General features: G+C 64.0%; 1 protein-coding gene across 3 annotated transcripts; it reads left to right on the top strand.

The window, feature by feature from the left end:
* The first annotated feature begins 141 nt into the window (after positions 1-141).
* Positions 142-19,208, top strand: PDLIM7 (PDZ and LIM domain 7). 3 transcript variants are annotated; one of them, XM_074155574.1, is made up of 12 exons: positions 1,549-1,653; positions 5,206-5,357; positions 5,650-5,680; positions 7,346-7,366; positions 7,898-8,039; positions 12,821-12,857; positions 16,364-16,422; positions 16,560-16,794; positions 16,872-17,052; positions 17,228-17,348; positions 17,831-17,946; positions 18,222-19,208. In XM_074155574.1, exons 1-12 carry the CDS (start codon positions 1,549-1,551, stop codon positions 18,306-18,308), a joined length of 1,287 nt encoding a protein of 428 aa, XP_074011675.1. In that variant the 3' UTR covers positions 18,309-19,208. The 3 variants fall into 3 exon arrangements, with proteins under 3 accessions (XP_074011676.1, XP_074011675.1, XP_074011677.1); XM_074155575.1 differs by lacking the exons at positions 7,346-7,366; positions 7,898-8,039; positions 12,821-12,857 and adding exons at positions 142-235; positions 6,400-6,572 and having other exon boundaries at positions 1,547-1,653; XM_074155576.1 differs by lacking the exons at positions 7,346-7,366; positions 7,898-8,039; positions 12,821-12,857 and having other exon boundaries at positions 16,368-16,422.
* The last annotated feature ends 1,479 nt before the right edge of the window (positions 19,209-20,687 follow it).

Here is a 20,687-nt window from a genome sequence, read left to right as displayed (position 1 = left end):
CAGTCCGCGCCTCCCCGCCAGGGGGAGCCGCTGTGCACGCCCCGGCAGGCAGACGCACGTCGTGATTGGCCGAGTCGTCCGCCGGCTCCGCCCCCTCTCCAGCCTATATAATGCCGGGTCTGGCCAGGCGGGGGCGGTGCCCGAGTTCGAGACCCGCGTCCGCCCGAACCGCTCTGTTCCCCGCTGCGGCGCCGCCCGCTCGGCCCCGCTCCGCCGGGGGCCCGGCCGGCCGCGGGTGAGTGAGTGCGGGAGGGGCCGGGCGGTGCCGGGGGTCTCCGTTGTCTGCCGGTGGGGTGGGGGGGCAGGTAGGGCTGGGGCCTGGGTCTGAGGGAAGGCGGTTGGTTGGGGACGGGCAGGGCCCGTGTGGGGCAGGGTTCGGGTCGCCGTGGGGCAAGGCTGGGGTCCCAGAGCCCGGGGAATGGAGGCTGTGCGGGGTGGGATGGGGAGGGGGGGTCTGGGGGTTCCCGTGGGGGAGGCAAACCGGGGCCTGCTCCCTCAGGAGCAGGAGGACTCTGCAGCCTGTGGCTGCCGGGGACCCCCAGCCCCGCGGGGGGCTGCTTGCCCGCCCCGGTCTCGGCCCCTCGCTGGGGCTTGCGCGGCTGCCGGGCGCCGGGAATGCCTGACACGCAGCCTTCCCCCGGCCCTCCCGAGCGGGGAGCGGGCTGGTGTCGTCTTACACGCCTTATATAGCCCGCACCGGGCCGGGGAGAGCGGGGGCACGCTGGCCCCCAGCCCTGCAGCCTCCGCCGCCTCCCAGCTGGGAGCCCGCCGTCCCTTGCCAGGGGTGGGGAGGGCCCTGGACCACCGGAGCTGGCCCTGTCCCCCGCCCGGCAGCGGCAGGAGGAAGGTCCCTGGGGGGCTTCGTAGGGGCCCGGTGGCACCTTCCAGTCTGGGGCTGGCCCGTCTGCCCGGAGCCTTGGCCGGCTGACAGCTGTCAGTGCAGCCCTGGCAGGCAGGGGAGCGCCGGGATTCCCTCCCCGCCGAAGCCCCGGCTCTCTGTGCGGAGATGGGCTCGCTCCCAGGTAGCATCTGCTCGGCCGGCTGCCGGAGCGCCAGCCTGGCTGCTCTGCCAGGCGCCTCGGGTGGCATCAGGCAGCTCCTGGGATGATGCTGCTGCTAATTCACCTGGCAAAAACGCTTCTGGTTCCCATCCTTCCCTACCTGCTGCTGCTTCTCCACGGTCTGAAACGGTCTCGGCTTTCAGGAGTGTGAGTTTCTGGGGTGCTGCAAGGGAAAGCACATCCTGGGTTTGGGGGAGCGGAGCCCACAGCCACTCGGCTGTGGGTGACAGGGGGCTGTACCTGGCTCCATGACACTAGTCAGCGTTAGCCTAGGCCCCATCGTCTCTGACACTGCTGGAGGAGATGCTGATAGATTCGGGGTGCGTCTCTAACCACAGTGTAGGATGGTCAGGGTGGAGTTACTGCTGGAAATGTGACCTGCCTCCTCCTGCCCCGTCCTGCTAGGGGCTGGGCCCCCTCCTTGCCTGCTCTCCCTCTTGTTCCCATGTACCCTAACACCAGGATCACACCCTCTTCCCTTGCAGAGATGGGTGACATGGAGTCCTACAAGGTGATGCTGAATGGGCCGGCGCCCTGGGGCTTCAGGCTGCAGGGAGGGAAGGATTTCAGCATGCCCCTCTCCATCTCCAGGGTAAGAGAAGCCAAGACCAGCAACACCCATCCTTCCTCTGTGGGTGGGAGCCATGGTGGCTGCATCCAGGTGGCTGAGACAGAGCCTCATGTGGGGGATGCGGACGAGCCGGGGCCCCTGCATCCTGCCCTGCCTGGCTCCACGTAGCCTCCTCGGAACCTTATCAGCTGCAGTCCAGCATGGGGGTGTTCCGGACAGAGGACCGCAGCGGGGATGTGAAATGTTGCACAGCCTCTGCAGAGTCATTCTGGCTGCTGGGGGAGCAGGGGAGGCCCCTTCCGGAGCATGCCCACCACAGGGGGAGGGGAGCCGTTCTCACCATCTCTGAGTTATGAGGCCGGCTTCCCAGTCCACACCACAACACCAGGCTCAGCATCCCGGGACCTGGCTTGTGCCCTTTTACTCTCTCTCCTGCTGCGTGGCTCCCAGCTCTGCACCTGAGCTGGCCTCTGGAACGGGAAGGGGAGAAAACCTCTGCTGCTGCCCGTACTGCTGCCTGCATTGGGATTTGGCTCCCTCTGCAAAACCAGCCTGTTTCTCCAGCATGAGCGAGATCTGTTGTGCAAGCCGGTCCCGGTGTGATGCTCGCCCAGGCCAGGTCTGGCCCTGGGCAAGTGTGGGTCTCTGTCCGCAGGCGGCCCTGGGGTGGGTGCTGGCCACAGCTCCGGCCACACAATTGCCTTATAAGCCTTGGAATGTGACTGCATCGCCTGTGCCGCTGACGCTCGGGTGGCTGGCACGGAGGATGCTTCTCAAAGGACAAATTTGCTCGTGACACCCAGTGCTGCGTGGGGGCCTGCCCCCGGCACGAGCCCGGCACCGTGCGCCTGCCCCGGAGGGCACGGGTCTCCGCAGCACCCCAGCACGGAGCACGGACCCCGAGGGCACAGTGCGAGGCTGGAGTCACCAGCGCCGCTGCCCCGGGGCCTGCTGATCTCTGCCGAGCACGCAGAGACGGCTTCAGCGAGTTTATTCTCTAAAAAATGTTTCTCTTGGCTGCGAGCCAGAGCTTAACAAAGGGTCTGGTCGGATGGAGGAGCCTCCCAGGGCCCAGGGCAGGGGCCTCGTGAAGCAATGGCTCTGCAGCGTGCGCAGGCCAGAGCTGCCCTCAGGGCTTGGGCAACGCTGCTGTCCTGGGTAGGGCAGGCAGGAGCAGCGAGGACATTCCTGGGGATGGAGACAGCTTTGGGGGGGCTCTCTGGCCAGGCTGGGCTGCAGGGGCAGGCAGCAGCCCCTTGTCTGACGGTAAGGGGTGACCCTGTGCTGCTGTGCACCCCAGAGGCATTTCTAGCCCTAAAAAGTCCTGCCTGGAGCGCGCTGCTGTCCTTGGCCACCGCTTCCCTTGGACAAGGGCATTGCCGGTAGGGCAGGCAGTCCTGCCAGGCCTGGGGGTGCTGGAGCGGGCTGGAAGGAGGTGTCCTGCCCTGGCCTTGAGGGCTGCAGCGGAATCCTGCTCTCTGGAGCCAGGGAGCGCAGGGGGAGAGCAGCACTGATGCGTGCTTTGGCTCTCGGCTGCGTCCATCGCTGTGACGCCACTGGGCGAGCTGGGGGGCTGCTTCAGCTCAGTGGTCACACAAAAGAGCTGCTACCCTGGTATTCTTGTGGCAAGGGGCTCTTCTGGGGTCCCGACACCTTGGCTAGGCAGGCTGTGAGACTGTTCCTGAGCTGCCTGCGGTGGAGCTAGGGTAAGGGCTGGTGTCTGGGGAGCTGGATGCTGTGTAGCACGTCCCAGCATTGGCTATCTAGGAAAGAGGAGAGACCCTTGGTCCTGCAGGTGGGAAGGTACTGGGAGATACTGCCTGCACCCTCGTTCAGGTGCCTGACTTCCCTCCATGCTGGGCAAGACTCTGTTCTGGGTGCCGGAGCCCTGGACAGGGGTGGCCAGTGGGCACCTCACTGGGTGCGGTGATGGAGGCACGGGGAACAAAGGACTGGCTGGGCGGAGAGGGGAGGAAGGAAGCCCTGGTTAGTGGGGCTGGATGGGGATCAGGAGAGCTGGCAGTGCCATAGCTCCTGGCTGAGCTGGCACCTGCCAAAGGGGTTTCCTGGCGTGCCAGCACGGAGGGGGAAGAGGAGCATGGCGACGCTGGCCAGGCTGGGTGCGGCTGCGTGACGCAACCCTGCTGCGCTCTCCCCTTCCCGGGCAGCCATGTGAAAACCTCTCCCAGCTCCCACTCCTGCCTCCAAACCCATGCGGCTGCCCTGCGCCTTCCCCAGCCCTCCAGGGCAGCAAGCCGGGGCTTGCAGCAGTGTGGCCAGGAGTCAGCCGGCGCCACTTGCCACCCAGGGTACCCTCCTGTGCCAGGCAGGAGGAGCAGGCACTGAGCAGTGTGGGGTCATCAGAGGGGGTGCCCGCATCCCACCGGGTATGGCAGCAGGATGCAGGTGGAGCCGGATGGCGTCCAGCCCGGGTGTGGGGTTTGGCCTCACGTGGAGGGCCGGTGCTGGCGCAGGGAAGGGGAGCGTGGCTCTGGGGCGAGCTGGGTCCTGTGCACGGGCAAGGAGGGGCCGGGGCTCAGCGGCAGGGATTTTTCAGCCCTCTGACGGCGCTGGGAATCTGGCTCGCTCCTTTTATGTTCATGTCGAACAGGACTTGAGGAAATACTTGGTCTGGGTCCAAGCGCCTCGAGTTCTTCCGTGCTGGAGGAGCAGGAATGGCTGTAGACTGCCTACGTCTGTCTGTCTGTCTGTCTGTCAGTGCCTGGGAGCTGTGTGTGGCGCTCGGGGCCCCGCTCGCCTTTGGCTGTGCATCCCCGGTGGGAGGAGAGGGCAGGATAGCCTCCACTTCCTGGCACAGGGCTGACGTAGAGCCATGCCGTAGAGCCACGCCGGGGGCCAGGTGAAACCCCGGCATCATGGCCGTGCTCCTGGCTGCCCCAGCAGGGTGAGGGCTGGGGGAGCAGCGTGGGTGGGGGCGGGTGTCTCCCTGCCCCGGGGGGGGGCTCCTGCTCCCCTGCAGGGATGAGGTAACGTCTGCGCCTGCTGGCACCGGGATGGGAAGAGGACGGGAGCGTGGGTGGCTGGGGGGAGCGCCCGGGGGTGCCCTTCCCTGTCCTCCCCCCCTCTCCCCGGGCGAAGGGCTGGACATGCCTGTGGTTCACAGAGAGACGTGGGCTGCCTGACGAGCCCTGACTCACTGCACTCCCTTCGCACCGCGGGGATGGCTCCGAGGGGCAGCCAGGCCTCCTGCCGAGGCTGAGCCAGTGCCGCCTCCGCCGTTTGGCGTCATGGGGACGGGCCCCGGGGTGCTGGCATGGACCCCAGCCATGCCAGAGGGCAGGGGCTAGGCAGCACCCTGGGGTCGTGCCGAGCCCTCCACTGCCACAGAGGGGAAGGGGCTGCTCTGGGCTAATGCTCTGGGAAACAGAGGTGATCCAGGAGTCCCTGGCTCCCCCTGGGTCAGATCCGTATGCTGTCCTGTGCCGGGCTGGGCCTTGCATGAGGGAGCCTGGACCCTGGCAGACCCCTGCCCTTGGAGGGATGAGGGTGTCCCTCTGCTCTTGTCTCACCACTTGGCTGGTCCAGCTCTCCCTGACTCTGTCTGTCCTGCAGCTGACGCCAGGTGGGAAGGCAGCCCAGGCCGGCGTGGGAGTGGGCGACTGGGTGCTGTACATTGACGGGGAGAGCACCAGCTCCATGACGCACATCGAGGCCCAGAACAGGATCCGCGCCTGCGGGGACAGGCTCTGCCTCACCCTGAGCAGGTAGGATTCGTGGGTCCTGCAAACCTGGGGTCCTGCTGTGGCTGGAGCAGAGCCAGGGCCCTCTGCCCAGTACCATCTCCTGGCATCACTGCTCCTTACTCAGAGTCTGGCAGCCCCTGGCTGGGTCCCAGGGCTTCTACTTAGCGTGGCTGCTGGCCCTTACCTGCGAGCCACAGGGTAGTGCCAGCTGGCCGTGGCTCCCCTCGGGTGGGTGCTGCATCCCTGGGGTACCATCGTTCTGGTGGTGGCTGGGCTGGTTCCAGCACCTGCCTGGTTGTCTCCTCTCTTGCAGAGCCCAGAACCACCTGGGGAAGTCGCAGAAGGTACGTGTCGCTCCTGGCGCTACAGCTACAGCTCAGCCTGGTCTCAGGGGAGGGAGATCTCTGAGCATAGATGGACAAATGGACTTTGCTCCTGGAGCCTGCAGGCTTCTGGGGGACCGGGGTGTGCTTGGAGGGCTGGAAATATCCTCGCTGGAGGAGCAGCTCTGATCCCCAGCATCACAGGGGACCAGAGGGAGCATGGTCTGCCCAGCACACCCCAGCTGCCACCCGTCTGTGCCCCCACCGGTGCCGGGTGTTGGCAGGGGTGCGGAGAGGCTGACGCAGGGGAGGAGGCCGGGCAGCTGCAGCACGGTCTTGGGGCCCCATGTTTGCTAGTGCTGGGGAGTGCCCTGGCATGGGGAGACAGGGCTGGGGCCGGTGACCGGTGGCTCCTGGACGGAAGCCATCTGCATGCGTTCAGCTTTGTGCTGTGGGACGGTTGTGATCGGCGTGTGTGCATGCTCCAACTTGCTACAGGCAGCAGTGAGCGTCCAGGGCACTTACTAATCCTCCAACAACCCTTGGGCTGGGCTTGTGACCTGCTATTGCTGGGCTAGGTGCCCTGCGGAGAGAGGTGCAGCCTGGCAGAGCCCGGCGCCCATGGTGCACGTGCTGTCCGGCTTTCCTACCTGGATGCCTGCTGTGCTGCCTGGCCCGGGGCTGCCCCTTGCATGCTGCTTGACGTGTGAGCCCGTGTCTGTGTGTTTTGTCTCGCTCAGGACTCACTCCCCTGCTCTGAACCCCTGAAATATAACTTCGCTCCCAGCACCACCCTCAACAAAACAGCTCGGCCCTTCGGGGCTGGCTCGCCTCCGAACCCACGGCCCGGGCTGGTGACGAAACCCGTGACGTACGCGCCCCTGGCGCCCACCTGCACCCCCCAGCACAATGGGTATGTTGCTGTCTGTCCTGCTCCCCGAAGGTCGGGGGGAGCCCGCTGCCCGGCCCTGCTGCGCCTTGCATGCCAGGCACCCATGGGTGGGAGCAGGCGATGGTGCCTGTGCTGGGATTCCCCAATGGCTGGGGTACCTGGCACAACAGGAGCGTCCCCACACGCATCCTGGTCCCTCATCTGGTGATGTATCAGCTTGTGGGGAGTCCTGAGTGGCATGGCATGGTGGCCATAGCGGGGCACTCGCTGGCATCTGTGGCAGCAGGGGCTATGTTGTGGCCACCAGCCAGGTCCTGCCTGGGGTCATCCTGCCAGTCCCCAGGCTGCCAGGATGTGCTGGGCAAAGGGAAGCCCTTGAGCCCTGCACAGCGCCATCCTCACCCTGCTCACAGGGAAGGAGCTTCTGTCTCTGCAGGTTGCCCACGCAGCTGCTGCCTGTCTGGCAGCTGCTGGTCCCTGCCCCTCCTGCCAAGAGCTGCCTGCCATGGCACCTTGACATTAGGCAATGGATGGGGAGAGGATGTGGCCCTGGATGCCCTGGGCACCCAGGCCTGTTTCGGGGGGCTGAGGGAGGCATGGTCTGGTCTGTCAGTGCCTGCTGCTGCTGCCCAGTGTGCTCCCGGCCCTGGGCGAGCTGGGCATGGGTCTTGGGGGTAGTGGGACTGGTGCAAGCCACAGGTGAGCTCTGGAAGCTTCTTGGGTGCAGCGGGTCTAATTTCACCTTCCTTTTTCTTTCTTTCTCTCCTCCCTTTCTCTTTCCCTCTCCCCTACAGGTGCTGAGCCTTGACAAGTCAGTAAGCCTTTTGCCTGCTCTCTCTATCCTCCCTGCATGCCTCTTCCCTGCTAGTGCCCCGCTCTCCGGGGCAGGGCTGACCCAGGGACAGGCAGCACGTGCTGGTGGTCCCTTCCCTTCTCCCCAAGATGTGGTTTGGCTGGGCTGGGCGAGGGCTGCCGGGCTGCCCAGATCCAGGCAGGTGGGCGGCACCGCCGTTGGTACGACAAGTGTTCACTGGGCTCTTGTGCAGGTCTCCTGCCAGTGGTTTTTGACCTTGGCTTATTCTTGCCCTGTTCTTTTCACTCCTGGCCCTTGGGACCAGCTTCAAACTGCCAGGGATGGACGGTCAGTCCTGAGTCAGTCTTTAATGGACCCTTCCTATGTGGAGGAGGAGGAGTAGGGGTTGTGGGAAGCAAGGCAACGTATGGTGTTTCATGTACTGGTGTGCTGTGGTTCTGTGCTGGAGGAAGTGTGGGGCAGCCCCAGGGAGGTGATGCAGCGGGGATCTGTCAGATTTGACGCCGCTGTCACTCGCAGGCAGCCCCCGAAGCTGCTGGAGCCCCCCACCACCCCCGTGTTTGACCCTGAAAAGTTGCGGCTGATAGAGGATGCTGAGGACTGGCAGCCCCGCGCCACGAACACGCAGTCCCGCTCCTTCCTCAAACTGGCCCGTCTGACGGGCACAGACAGCAGTAAGTTCCTGTAGGGCACAGAGCTGCCTGGGGGTGCCCGGCTTTGCTGGAGCAACTGGAGGTAGATAATGGGATGTGTCATGGCAGTGGAGCTTTGGTTTTGGCCCCGTCTGGCCCCTTGGGGGGGAGGCTGAGCCGGCGGGAGTTACCCGGGGCTGTGTGTGGGCTCGTGGTGGAGCCGCCGGGCTGGGGCTGTGCTCTGCCCCGCGGTTGGGCAGGGCTGTGTGTGGTGGCTGTGTGTGGTGGCAGGAGGATGGCGGGAGGAGAGGTCGGTTTTCCTTCCTTCCCCTTCCCTTCCTTTCCTGCTGTCCCTGGGCCTCGGTTGCTGCAGACTGACTCTGTCTCCTCCTTTCTCTCCTGCTGCGCTCAGTGGAGGATCATGAGGATGATCTTGTTAAAACGCCCAGGTAAGGGGCGAGGGTGCCAGGGCGGCAGCCGGAGCCATGGGGGTGCCCACCCTGAGCTCAGCCAACCTGGAGCTCAGCCCACCCAGCTGACTCGCAGTCGCACTCACTGCTTGCAGAGACTCTGGGAGAGCACTTTACCCTGTTGCTCTGACATCTTTTTCTCCTGCCTTCTCCGTCCTCCTGTTCCCCCACTGTCCTCTCCCCAGAGCCGAGCTGTTGGCGGAGCTGCAGAGCCCGCCCTGTGCTCGCCCGGTGATGGGCACCACCAGTCACTGCTCTGACCGTCACCTCGAGAGGGTCCTGCCCGGGCACGCAACTGCCAGGCAGGCTGTCCCAAACCAGGGTGTCCCTGTGCCAGATGTGCCGGGCAGGACTCGCTGGGCACTGCTGGCACTGAGCTGGGGAGGCCAAGCTGCACTGTCACTTCTTGAGCAAATGGGATCTGGACGAGGCTGGTGGCACTGGCGACACCTTGCTGGGGATGTTAGGAGGTGCTGGGCAACGCCTGGACCCTGGGGCATGATGTCCCATAAGCCTGCCTGGGGCTGCAGGGCAGAACTGGGTGAGTGTTGCAGGCTTCTCTGTGGGGCTGGGGGTACACACGGGAGGGATGCACTAAGCCATGCATCAAACGTTGACTATGGTGCCGACATTTTTTTAATGCCACAGGGATGCTCATGAGTCCAGCTGGGGCATGGGGCAGCCATGGTGAGTGCTGGGGTCCAGCAAAAGGGTTGGTGTGTGCAAGGGTGCCTTTGGGTGCACTGCCCCTTGCCATGGTGCCGGGCAGGGTCTGTGTGTGATGTGGGCTGAGTGCCTGCCCTCTGTCACTCACAGGCAGCCCCCACAGCTACAGGAGGCCCCCACCACCCCTGTGTGTGACCCTGGGAAGCTGCGGCTGATAGAGGATGCTGAGGGCTGGCAGCCCCGCACCGGGACCTCCCAGTCCCGCTCCTTCCGCAAACTGGCCCGTCTGACGGGCACAGACGGCAGTAAGTTCCTGCGGGGCCCAGAGCTGCCTGCCTTTGCCAGAGAAACTGGAGGCAGATAAAGGCTGGGATGTGTCATGGCAGCGGAGCTTTGGTTTTGGCCCCATCTGGCCCCTCGGGGGAGGCTGAGCCGGTGGGAGTTACCCGGGGCTGTGTGTGGGCTTGTGATGGAGCCGCCGGGCTGGGGCTGTGCTCTGCCCTGTGGTTGGGCAGGGCTGTGTGTGGTGGCAGGAGGATGGCGGGAGGAGAGGTCAGTTTTCCTTCCTTCCCCTGCCCTTCCTTTCCTGCTGTCCCTGGGCCTCGGTTGCTGCAGACTGACTCTGTCTCCTCCTTTCTCTCCTGCTGCGCTCAGTGGAGGATCATGAGGATGATCTTGTTAAAACGCCCAGGTAAGGGGCGAGGGTGCCAGGGTGGCAGCCGGAGCCACAAGTCTGCATGTCCTGGGCAGGGACTGGGCACTGAGCTGGGGATGCCAAGCTGTGCCTCTTGGGCAAATGGGGAATTGAGGAGGCTGGTGGCACTGGTGCACTGTGCTCGGGGTGTTGGGAGGTATTGAGCAGTACCTGGGCCTTGGGTACAAGAGCCTGTGAGCCTGGTCTGTGTCTGCGGGGTGGCTGGGCAGAGCTGGGCAAGTTCTGTTGGCTGGTTCACCCTCGTACTTCCTGCTTGCAGTCACTGCAGGGAAGCTCTTTGCCCTGTTGCTGTTTCTTCTCTTCTCCTTTGTCCTCTCCGTCTCCCCAGAGCTGCGCGATTGGTGGAGCCACAGAATCCACTCTTTGCTTGCCCCATGATGGGCACCACCAGCGCTCAGCCACTGCTCTGACCGTCACCTCGGGAGGGTCCTGCCTGGGAACACACCTGCCAGGCAGGCTGTCCCCAACTAGGGTGTCTTTACAGAGGATTGTCTCCATGCCGGGTGTGCTGGGCAGGACCTGCTTGCACTGCTGGCACCGAGTTGGGGAGGCCGAGCTGCAATGAGGTGTCCCAGACACAATGGGTAGGGATAGCTGGTGGCACAGGCAACACCTTGCTGGGGGTGTTGGGAGGCGGTGGGCAGTGCCTGGACCTGGAGCACGATCTCCCTTGAATCTGCAGAGTGGCTGCAAGGCTGGTGGGGAGCAAATACTGCTGGCATCTTTGTGGAGCCATGCCTCTGGGGGCCTGGGGGTGTGTATGGGAGGGATGCACTGAGCCATGCATCAAACATTGACTATTGTTGCCGCCGGTTTTTTTGGTGCCACAGGGATGCCCGTGGGTCCAGCTGGGGCACGGGGCAGCCATGGTGAGTGCTGGGGTCTGGCAAGGGGCTCGGCGTGTGTGCTGCCCCTTGCCATGGTGCTGGGCAGAGTCCATGTGTGATGTGGGCTGAGTGCCTGCCCTCTGCCACACACAGGCAGCCCCTGCAGCCACAGGAGCCCCCCACCACCCCTGTGTGTGACCCTGGGAAGCTGCGGCTGATAGAGGATGCTGAGGACTGGCAGCCCCGCACCGGGACCTCCCAGTCCCGCTCCTTCCGCAAACTGGCCCGTCTGACGGGCACAGATGGCAGTAAGTTCCTGCAAGACCTGGCACTGCCTGGTCGCCCAGGGTTGCCAGACTTTGCCAGGTTGCCCAGAACCCAGTAGAGGTTGTGGGGTGATGTGGCACTGGGGGCTGGATTTTTGCCCTGAGTCAAGGCTCTGGGTAGGCTGAGCTGGCAGGAGTTACCCAGGCCTGTGCATGAGCTCGTGGTGGAGCTGCTGGACTGGAGCTGTGCTCTGTCCCATGGTCAGGCAGGGCTGTGTGTTGGGGTGGGAGGGTGGCAGAAGAGGTCTGTTTTCCTTCCTTGCCCTTCCTTTCTGCTGTCCCTGGGCCTCGGTTGCTGCAGACTGACTCTGTCTTCTCCTTTCTCTCCTGCTGTGCTCAGTGGAGGATCGTGAGGATGAGCTTGTTAAAACGCCCAGGTAAGGGGAGTGTGTGCCAGGGCGGCAGCAGGAGCTGTGGGGGTGCCCACTTAGAGCTGAGCCCACCCAGCTGACTCGCTCTTCCACTCGCTGCTTGCAATGATTCTGGGAAAGCACTTTGTCCTCTTGCTGTTTCTTCTTTCCTCTCCTTCTCCTTCCAGCCGTTCCCTCTCTGTCCTCTCCCTCTCCCCAAAGCAGAGCTGTTGGCAGAGCCCACCCTTTGTTCGCCCTGTGATGGGCACCACCAGCGCTCAGCAACTGCTCTGGCCATCACCTCGGGTGGATCCTGCACAGGCGTGCACCTGCCAGGCAGGCTGTCCCCAACCAGCGTGTCTTTACAGTGGGTTGTCCCCGTGCTGGCCAGACCCGCTGGGCGCTAGTTGCATTAAGCTGGGGAGGCCGAGCTACAGCAAGGTGTCCCAGATACAGTGGACAGTTGTCCAGTGTGGGATTTGGGATTACTGTCCAGTTGAGGACAGTCTGCCTGACAGCCGGCTGGTGGCGCTGTAACGGCACGGGCATCACCTCCCTGGGGGTACTGGGAGGTGCTGGGCAGTGTCTGGACCAGTGGCATGATGTCCTGCGGGGGTGCAGAGTGACTGCAAGGCTGGTTTGGAGTGAATGCTGCTGGTATTTTCGTGGGGCTCATGCCTCTGTGGGGCTGGGGGTGCATACAGGAGGGATGCACTGAGCCATGGATCAAACATTGACTATGGTGCCGCCGTTTTTTTGATGCCACAGGGATGCCCGTGGGTCCAGCTGGGGCACAGGGCGGCCATGGTGAGTGCTGGGGTCTGGCAAGGGGCTTGGCCTGTGTGAGGGCACCTTTGGGAGTGCTGCCCTGTGCTGGGCAGGGTCCGTGTGTGATGTGGGCTGAGTACCTGCCCTCTGTCACTCGCAGGCAGCCCCCACAGGCACAGGAACCGCCCCCCACCCCTGTGTGTGACCCCGGGAAGCTGCGGCTGATAGAGGATGCTGAGGACTGGCAGCCCCGCACTGGGACCTCCCAGTCCCGCTCCTTCCGCAAACTGGCCCGTCTGACGGGCACAGATGGCAGTAAGTTCCTACAAGGCCCGGGGTGGCCTTCTTGCCCAGGGTTGCCAGACTTTGTCAGATTACTCGGAACGCAGTAGATGCTGTGAGGTTGATGTGGCACTGGGTGCTTGATTTTGGCCCTGTGTGTCCCCTCTGGCCAGGCTGAGCTGGCAGGGGTTACCTGGGGCTTTGTGTGGGATGTGCCATGCAGGGCACATCATGGTGCTGCTGGGCTGGGGCTGTGCTTTGCCCCATGCCCAGGCAGGCGTGTGTGACCAGGGTGTTGGGATGGGAGTTCTACAGGGGAAGAGGTCGGTTTCCCTCCTTTTCCTCCTATTCCTGCTGTCCCTGGGCCTCAGTTGCTGCAGACTGACTCTGTCTCCTCCTTTCTCTCCTGCTGCGCTCAGTGGAGGATCGTGAGGATGAACTTGTTAAAAAGCCCAGGTAAGGGGAGCGTGTGCCAGGGCAGCAGCAGGAGCCATGGGGTGCCCACCCTGGGCTCAGCCCACCCAGCTGGCTCGCCCTCACACTCACTGCTTGCGGTGACTCTGGAAAAGCTCTTTGCTCTGTTGGAATTTCTGGTGGGGGGCAAATACTGCTGGCATCTTTGCGGAGCCATGCCTCTGTGGGGCTGGGGCTGTGTATGGGAGGGATGCACTGAGCCATGCATCAAACGTTGACTATGTTGCCGCCATTTTTTTTTTGGTGCCACAGGGATGCCCGTGGGTCCAGCTGGGGCACGGGGCAGCCATGGTGAGTGCTGGGGTCTGGCGAGAGGGACCAAATGTACAAGGGTGCCTTTGGGTGCGCTGCCCCTTGCCATGGTGCCAGGCAGAGTCCGTGTGTGATGGGGGCTGAGTGTCTGCCCTCTTTCACTCGCAGGCAGACCCCACAGACACGGGAGCCCCCCACCACCCCTGTGTGTGACCCTGGGAAGCTGCGGCTGATAGAGGATGCTGAGGACTGGCAGCCCCGCACTGGGACCTCCCAGTCCCGCTCCTTCCGCAAACTGGCCCGTCTGACGGGCACAGACGGCAGTAAGTTCCTGCGGGACCAAGCACTGCCTGTTTGCCCAGGGGGTGCCCATCTTTGTCGGGGCATTTGGAGCCCATTAGAGGCCATGGGTGATGTGGCACTGGGTGCTTGATTTTGGCCCTGTGTGTCCCCTCTGGCCAGGCTGAACTGGAGGGAGTTATCCAGGGCTCTGAGTGTGATGTGCCACGTGGGGCACGTCATGGTGCCGCTGGGCTGGGGCTGTGTTTTTCCCACAGCCGGGCAGGAGTGTGTGGCCAGGGCATTGGGATGGGAGTTCTGTGAAAGGAGAAGTTGGTTTTCCTCCTTTTCCTCCACTTCCTGCTGTCCCTGGGCCTTCGTTACTGCAGACTGACTCTGTCTCCTCCTTTCTCTCTTGCTGTGCTCAGTGGAGGATCGTGAGGATGATCTTGTTAAAAAGCCCAGGTAAGGGGTGAGGGTGCCAGGGCAGCAGCAGGAGCCATGGGGGTGCCCACCCAGCTGGCTCATCCTCACACTCACTGCTTATAGTGACTCTGGGAAAGCTCTTTGTCCTGTTGCTGTTTCTTCTCTCCTCTCCTCCTTCTCTGTCCACCCGTTCCCTCTGTCCTCTCCCTTCTCCCCAGAGCCAAGCTGTTGCCAGAGCCTGCCCTGTGCTTGCCCCATGATGGGCACCACCAGCGCTCAGCCACTGCTCTGGCCGTCACCTCAGGAGCGTCCTGCCCAAGCACCGGCCTGACAGGCAGGTTGTCCCCACCCAGGGTGTCTTTACAGTGGGTTGTCCCCATGCCAGGCAGGACCCGCTGGGCACTACTGGCACCAAGCTGGGGAGGCCAAGCTGCACCAAGGTGTCACAGATACAGTGGGCAGCTGCCCAGTGTGGGTTGTTGAGATCGCTGTCTGGTTGGGAACTGCCTGGCTGGCAGCCGGCTGGTTGCACTGGCAACACCTTGCTGGGGATGTTGGGAGGTGCTGGGCAGCATCTGGACCAGTGGCATGGTGTCCTGCGGGGGTGCAGAGTGACTGCAAGGCTGGTTTGGAGTGAATGCTGCTGGTATCTTCGTGGGGCTCATGCCTCTGTGGGGCTGGGGGTGCATACAGGAGGGATGCACTGAGCCATGGATCAAACATTGACTATGGTGCCGCCGTTTTTTTGATGCCACAGGGATGCCCGTGGGTCCAGCTGGGGCACGGGGCAGCCATGGTGAGTGCTGGGGTCTGGCAAGAGGAATCGCATGTGCAAGGGTGCCTTTGGGTGCACTGCCCCTTGCCATGGCGCCCAGCAGGGTCCGTGTGTGATGCGGGCTGAGTATCTGCCCTCTGTCACATGCAGGCAGCCCCCACAGGCACAGGAACCGCCCCCCACCCCTGTGTGTGACCCCGGGAAGCTGCGGCTGATAGAGGATGCTGAGGACTGGCAGCCCCGCACCGGGACCTCCCAGTCCCGCTCCTTCCGCAAACTGGCCCGTCTGACGGGCACAGACGGCAGTAAGTTCCCGCAAGACCTGGCACTGCCTGGTCGCCCAGGGTTGCCGGACTTTGCCAGGTTGCCCAGAACCCGGTAGAGGTTGTGGGGTGATGTGGCACTGGGGGCTGGATTTTTGCCCCGAGTCAAGGCTCTGGGTAGGCTGAGCCATTCGGAGATTGTGTGGGGCTGTGCGTGGGCCACTGGGCTGGGGCCGGGCTCTGTCCCATGGTCGGGCAGGGCTATGTGTGGTGACAGGAGGGTGGCGGGAGGAGAGGTCAGTTTTCCTTCCTTCCCCTGCCCTTCCTTTCCTGCTGTCCCTGGGCCTCGGTTGCTGCAGACTGACTCTGTCTCCTCCTTTCTCTCCTGCTGCGCTCAGTGGAGGATCATGATGATGTGTTTGTTAAAAAGCCCAGGTAAGGGGAGTGTGTGCCATGGTGGTAGCAGGAGCTGTGGGGGCTGTAGGCCTCTGGGCACTGCTGGCACTGAGCAGGGCGTTCCATGGTTTCCTGGACACAGTGGGTGGGGGCAGATGGTGGCACTGGGAAAACCAGGCTGTGGGTCTTCGGTGTTTGATCAGCATCTGTACCTGCGGTGCGATGTCCCATGAGCTGTGGGGCAACCAGGCAGAGCTGGGCAAGTGCCACTGTCTTCTCCGTGAGTGCCCGGCCCTGCATGGAGTCACATGAAGGAATTCGGGACTTGGGGGCCATTCCTTGCCCTGGGCAGGGTTGTGCACAGCTCCCCTTTTGCTGTCACCTCTCCGTGATGCCTCCTGCCCTGGCACTGTGACCGTTGGGTCCCAGCTCTTTCCGGTTTGCTCTGCCACGAAATAAATGCTCCTGTATTTGTAGCCATCTGCTTCTCGCCTTTGCCCTTCAGAGGCACGGAGCCACTGGCTTTCCCTCTGTCCCTGTCCCCTCTCTCGGGTGGGCCATACCTCTCTGGCCCTGGCTTGCCCTGCCTGCTCCCAAGTCCATTGCTGGCAGCCTGCTGGGGTGCACAAGCCTTGTTCCCACCGAGGACCAGCCTGGCTCTGGATGGCAGAGCCCTGCCTGTCCCCAGTTCTGCCAGAGCTGGGCCCGGGCGCTTCCTGTGCGGGGTCATGTCCGAGCCCCTCTGCACCCCAGTGAGGCTGGGGGAAACCATTGTGTACAAGTGGGCAGCCGGGGTCTGCATGATCCCGGGGTCCCTGGTCAGCCCAGAGCAGGGAGCGGGGTCCTGGCAGGGCTATGCTCCCTCACACTGCTCCCCAGACCACCACGATGGCTGCCCGAGACCATGGGGTGCTGTGTCTCCACAGGGCTGAAGGTGCTTGGCTTGGTCCCCTGTCACCAAACCAGCTACTGGCTGGGCACTGGGGCTTGGCCAGCTCCTGCCTGCTTGTTGGGGTGGGGGGGCCCTGCCTGCACACACAGACCCGCTGGGCAGAGGGGGTGAGCGGGGCAGCCTGGATTAACTGCTTGTTCTGTAGCCAGGTCTCCGTGATGGACCCATCCCCGGGAGCAGCGATGAAGACGGAGCCAGGACTGGGTAAGCAAAACGTTTCTTCTGGACTCGGGGGGAGCAGGGCGAGGGTGCCGGGGGATGCTGCTTGCCCAGCTGTGGGTGCTGGGAGGGGGCTGCTGAGGGATCGGAGCATCGTCCTGGAGACTTGCGTGTGCATGCAGCCCCCAGGACCCCTGCCGCCACCCCCGGCCCTGCCAGCCGCCCACCCTGGGCTGTGGACCCCTCATTTGCTGAGCGCTATGCCCCGGACAAGACAAGCACGGTGGTGAGCAAGCACAGCCAGCCGGCCACACCAACCCCCATGCAGAACCGCAGCTCCATCGTGCAGGCGGCGCAGCAGGCTCCCGAAGGGCCTGGCCGCACTCCCCTCTGCTACAAGTGCAACAAGGTCATCAGGTGAGCCCTGGCCACCACGGCCACCATGCCAGCGTCCTGGGCCCCAGCATGGCTGACGTGGCTCTGTCCTGCTGCAGGGGACGCTACCTGGTGGCGCTGGGACATTATTACCACCCCGAGGAGTTCACCTGCTGCCAGTGCAGGAAAGTGCTGGATGAAGGTGGTTTCTTCGAGGAGAAGGGCTCCATCTTCTGCCCCAAGTGCTACGACACGCGCTATGCGCCCAGCTGCGCCAAGTGCAAGAAGAAGATCACTGGGGTGAGCATCCCTCAGCCTGCCCCATACCTCCTATCCCTGCTCACCTGAGGGTTCCCAGATCTGTCCCTATCCTGATCCCATCCCCAGGGATCCTTTGTCCCTTTCTGTCCTGGGAGGGGGTACCCTGTGGCGCAGGGTGATCCTGCCCCCAGCTGACAGAAGTTCCCTCCCCCAGGAGGTCATGCACGCGCTGAAGATGACCTGGCACGTGCAGTGCTTCACCTGTGCTGCCTGCAAAACTCCCATCCGCAACCGTGCCTTCTACATGGAGGAGGGACAGCCCTACTGCGAGAGAGGTAGGATCCCAGGACCCCACGTGCCACCTCATGTGGCCCTAGGCACTGTTGGGGCTCAGCACGTGCCAATGGGGGTGGGCGTGAGCTGTCCTGTGCTGTGGGGCTCTCCCCAGGCCATGGGGAAGGCAGGGACCTCCCCTCCCGTGGGGCCCTGAGCACTCCATCCCGGTCCTCCCTGGCTGCCTGGGTAGTGCCATCACTCCCATGTTGCCATGGTGATGACGGAGGATGTACATCAAAGGCGAGTGCTGCATCCTGGGAGATGAGGTTTGCCTCCTCCCTGCCGCCTGGTGGTGGCCGGGGCCACCCTGCATGGCACAGGCATCTCACCCGGGTGTCTCGGGCATCATCCCCCCAGGGCTGGCAGCGAGTTGTCCCCAGGCTGTGCCTGTGAGATCCCAGCTGTGCTGCAGCCCTACTCCTCTGGGACGAGGGGCTGTGGACCAGGGGAATGCTGACCTGGGCTCTGCCTCTCCTTGCAGACTACGAGAAGATGTTTGGCACCAAGTGCCGTGGCTGTGACTTCAAGATTGATGCTGGGGACCGGTTCCTGGAGGCGCTGGGGTTCAGCTGGCACGACACTTGCTTCGTCTGTGCGGTGAGCTGTGCACCTCCCTCCCCGCCTTCTGGAGGAGGCCGTGGCTCTCACTGGCAGTCGTGCCCTGCGTGGGGTACAGCAGCAGCGTGGCGTCCCTCCTGCCACGAGGTTTTCCCCACTTGGCTCTGCGCTGGTGGCTCGGGCCCCTGCTCTGAGCCTGCTGCTCCCCGGCATCTGTGCGATGCTGGTGCTGAGCCCTGGGTTGTGGGGGGGGGCGTTGTCCCAGGGGCTGGCTCGGCCCCCCTGACCTGACTGCCCTGCACTCTTCTCCCCAGATCTGCCAGACCAACCTGGAAGGGAAGACATTCTACTCCAAGAAGGACAAGCCGCTCTGCAAGAGCCACGCTTTCTCCCACGTGTGAGGGGCGGGAGTTCAGCTGTGCCCATGCGTGCCCCTGGCCCTGCATGCTCCTCTCCCCCTCCCCTGCTGCCCCCAGGGAGCCAGGCTGGGCCCTCACCCCTTCCCCTTGCTCCTGCCTCTTTTCTGGCAGCTCCTGGCCCAGCTCCAGCTGGAGGCAGTGCTAGGCCCAGAGCCCCTTATAGCTGGGTGGCTTCTTCAGTGCCCCCCGGCTGGCCCTAGGAGCCCCGGGAAGGGCACGCTGTATAGGTCTCCTGTCTCCAAGCCACACAGCGTGGTGGCCACAGCTGAGGCTGGAGTCGGGGAGGGTCTGGCACAGCAGGGCTACTCCCTCGCTCGGCTGGGGCCCGGCTGCCTGGCAGCTCAGTGCCAGGGCAGGGATGCTCCTAGCACCTCCCTGAGCGGGTGAGGACCAGCCCCCTAGCCCCCTGCCATGCCCTCCCTGACCTTCCCTGCTGCGTGCTTAATGCATGGGGCTGGAGACCCAGCCCCCCTCCCCTGCTGGGGCCCTGCCCACAGCAACCCTCTGCCCACTCTGCAAATGGCTGCTGTGGCTTCCTATCCCATCTGTGTCCCAGGGGGGGTCTGTACCTCACGTCCCCCCCACCCCGCTGGCCTGCTGAGCTCCTGGGGCTGGTGTGCGGCAGCACCCCCAGCCTGGCGGTGCCGGGAAGCAGGGCAGCGTGCCAAGCCCACCCCAGCCGTGGGCTAGCAGTGTGTGCTGATGGCTGGCCGGCCCATGGGCTCCCGCAAGGCTTGGGAATGGCTTCCTACCAAAGAGCGCCTGCCACTGCCGTCCCAAGCCTGTAAATGCCTTTCCCAAACCCACACTCTCCATTTGGGCTGCTGCTGCTGTAGCCACGGTGCTTTTAGTGCCTTTAATAAACACTTCTTCGCAAGTGCCGGTCGTCTTGGAGCTTGTGGTTTTGCCGAGCGAGGTGTGGCCGGCTGGGAAGGTCATGCTCAGCCCTCGCCCCACTCCCCCTGGGACCTGACTCAGCTCCCTCCAGCTTTCCAGGGGAAATCTTCGCCTTGGATTTCTCCGCCTCTGCCTTTGTCAGCCTAGGCTGGACCCCTCACGTCACCTGGGTCATCCCTCTCTCTTGGTAGCAGGCAGGACTGCTAATTAACCCAGGGGACAAAGCTGCAGCGAGGGGAAACGGGGCAGATGTCCAATCCTGCAAGGGAGTCCCCACTTACCCACCACCAGTGTCCCCTGGTCCCTGCTGTGCCCTAGCCCTGAGTCCTGTGCAGGGGACAAGAAGTCATGGGGCACGCGTGGGCCACGTGCACCGGCTGTGGGCGCGCTCTGGCGTAGAGCAGCCAAGCGTTTGCTCATGCAATGCAGCTGCTGTCCCGAAGGACGGGTGCGAGGCCGCGCCGGCACCTCCGGCTGGAACGGGCTCAGGGGCAGCGGGTGTGGGGAAGAGCCGCTCCTCCCGCTCTGGCAGCTGGAACGGTCATTAATAATTGCAGCTCTTACCGCGATGAGCAATTGTAAGGAAAATTATCTTGCTAATCTACTGGAAGGTTCTGCCGGGGGCAGGAGCTGGCTGCGGGGAGCCAAATGCCTCCCAGTATCACCCAGAGCTGGCCTGCAGCTGCGGTGCCACATCTCCCCGGTGCCACATCTCACCCGGTGCCAGCTGCGGGAGTGTGAAACCACATCAAAGATGGGGTGGGGAAAGTGGTAGTGATGGAGGCAGGCTGGGGCACATGCGGGTGATGGGACGGTCACACCGAGGAGCAGCAGGAGACGGCTGCGAAAAGGAACAGAAACAGCCGGCGCCTGCCTGGCAGGGCCAGAACGAGCAGGGATTGTGGTAAGTGCCCAAGCGTGCGTCCCAGCTGCGCAGCCAAGGTCAGGGGAAGTGCAGGGGAAGGTGAGGTGACCGTGGCCCCACGTGAGCAGCCACAAAGCCAGGCCTGGCTCAGCCAGGACGGCATCCCGTGAGCAGGGGGGGCAGGGAAGGGGCAGGGGGAGGCAGCCGTGCGGGACTGAGCCTGCTGGGGTAGCGCAGCCTGAGAACAGGTTGTGCCAGCTCAGCCCCGGGATACCCGGCCTTGGAGCAGGGCCAGGGGCAGAGCCGCGGGAGCCGAGCATCTCCCTTGTGCTGTGCACCCACTGAGGGCTCAGCGCCTTCTGACTGGCGCCCTGTTGCCTCTGGTCCCTACTGATGACGCCTCTCACCACCCAAGGTGCCTCCCCGCTCTGCCGAGAGCAGCTCTTGCCCACCAGCTCTGCGCACCATGCGAGGAGCTTGTGCACAGGCAGCGGAAGGAGGGTCTCGGGTGGGCTGCGGAGGTGGAGCCTGGGGAGGGGCCGCGGCCGCCCTGCTCCGAGAACAAAGCCTGGCGGCAGCAGGCTCCAAGCTCCCACCAT

The sequence above is a fragment of the Numenius arquata genome, chromosome 11, assembly GCF_964106895.1.
Source record: "Numenius arquata chromosome 11, bNumArq3.hap1.1, whole genome shotgun sequence".
Taxonomy (NCBI): Eukaryota; Metazoa; Chordata; class Aves; order Charadriiformes; family Scolopacidae; genus Numenius; species Numenius arquata.
This window is presented reverse-complemented; position numbering and strand designations above follow the sequence as displayed.

What these genes read in the sequence shown, in the direction of transcription:
- PDLIM7 (XM_074155574.1), top strand. Translation starts at nt 1,549, where the DNA reads ATGGGTGACATGGAGTCCTACAAGGTGATGCTGAATGGGCCGGCGCCC. An exon ending in GAAGACGGAGCCAGGACTGG is followed by an intron (nt 16,423 to 16,559) that starts GTAAGCAAAACG and finishes GTGTGCATGCAG; the next exon opens with CCCCCAGGACCCCTGCCGCC. An exon ending in GCAAGAAGAAGATCACTGGG is followed by an intron (nt 17,053 to 17,227) that starts GTGAGCATCCCT and finishes TCCCTCCCCCAG; the next exon opens with GAGGTCATGCACGCGCTGAA.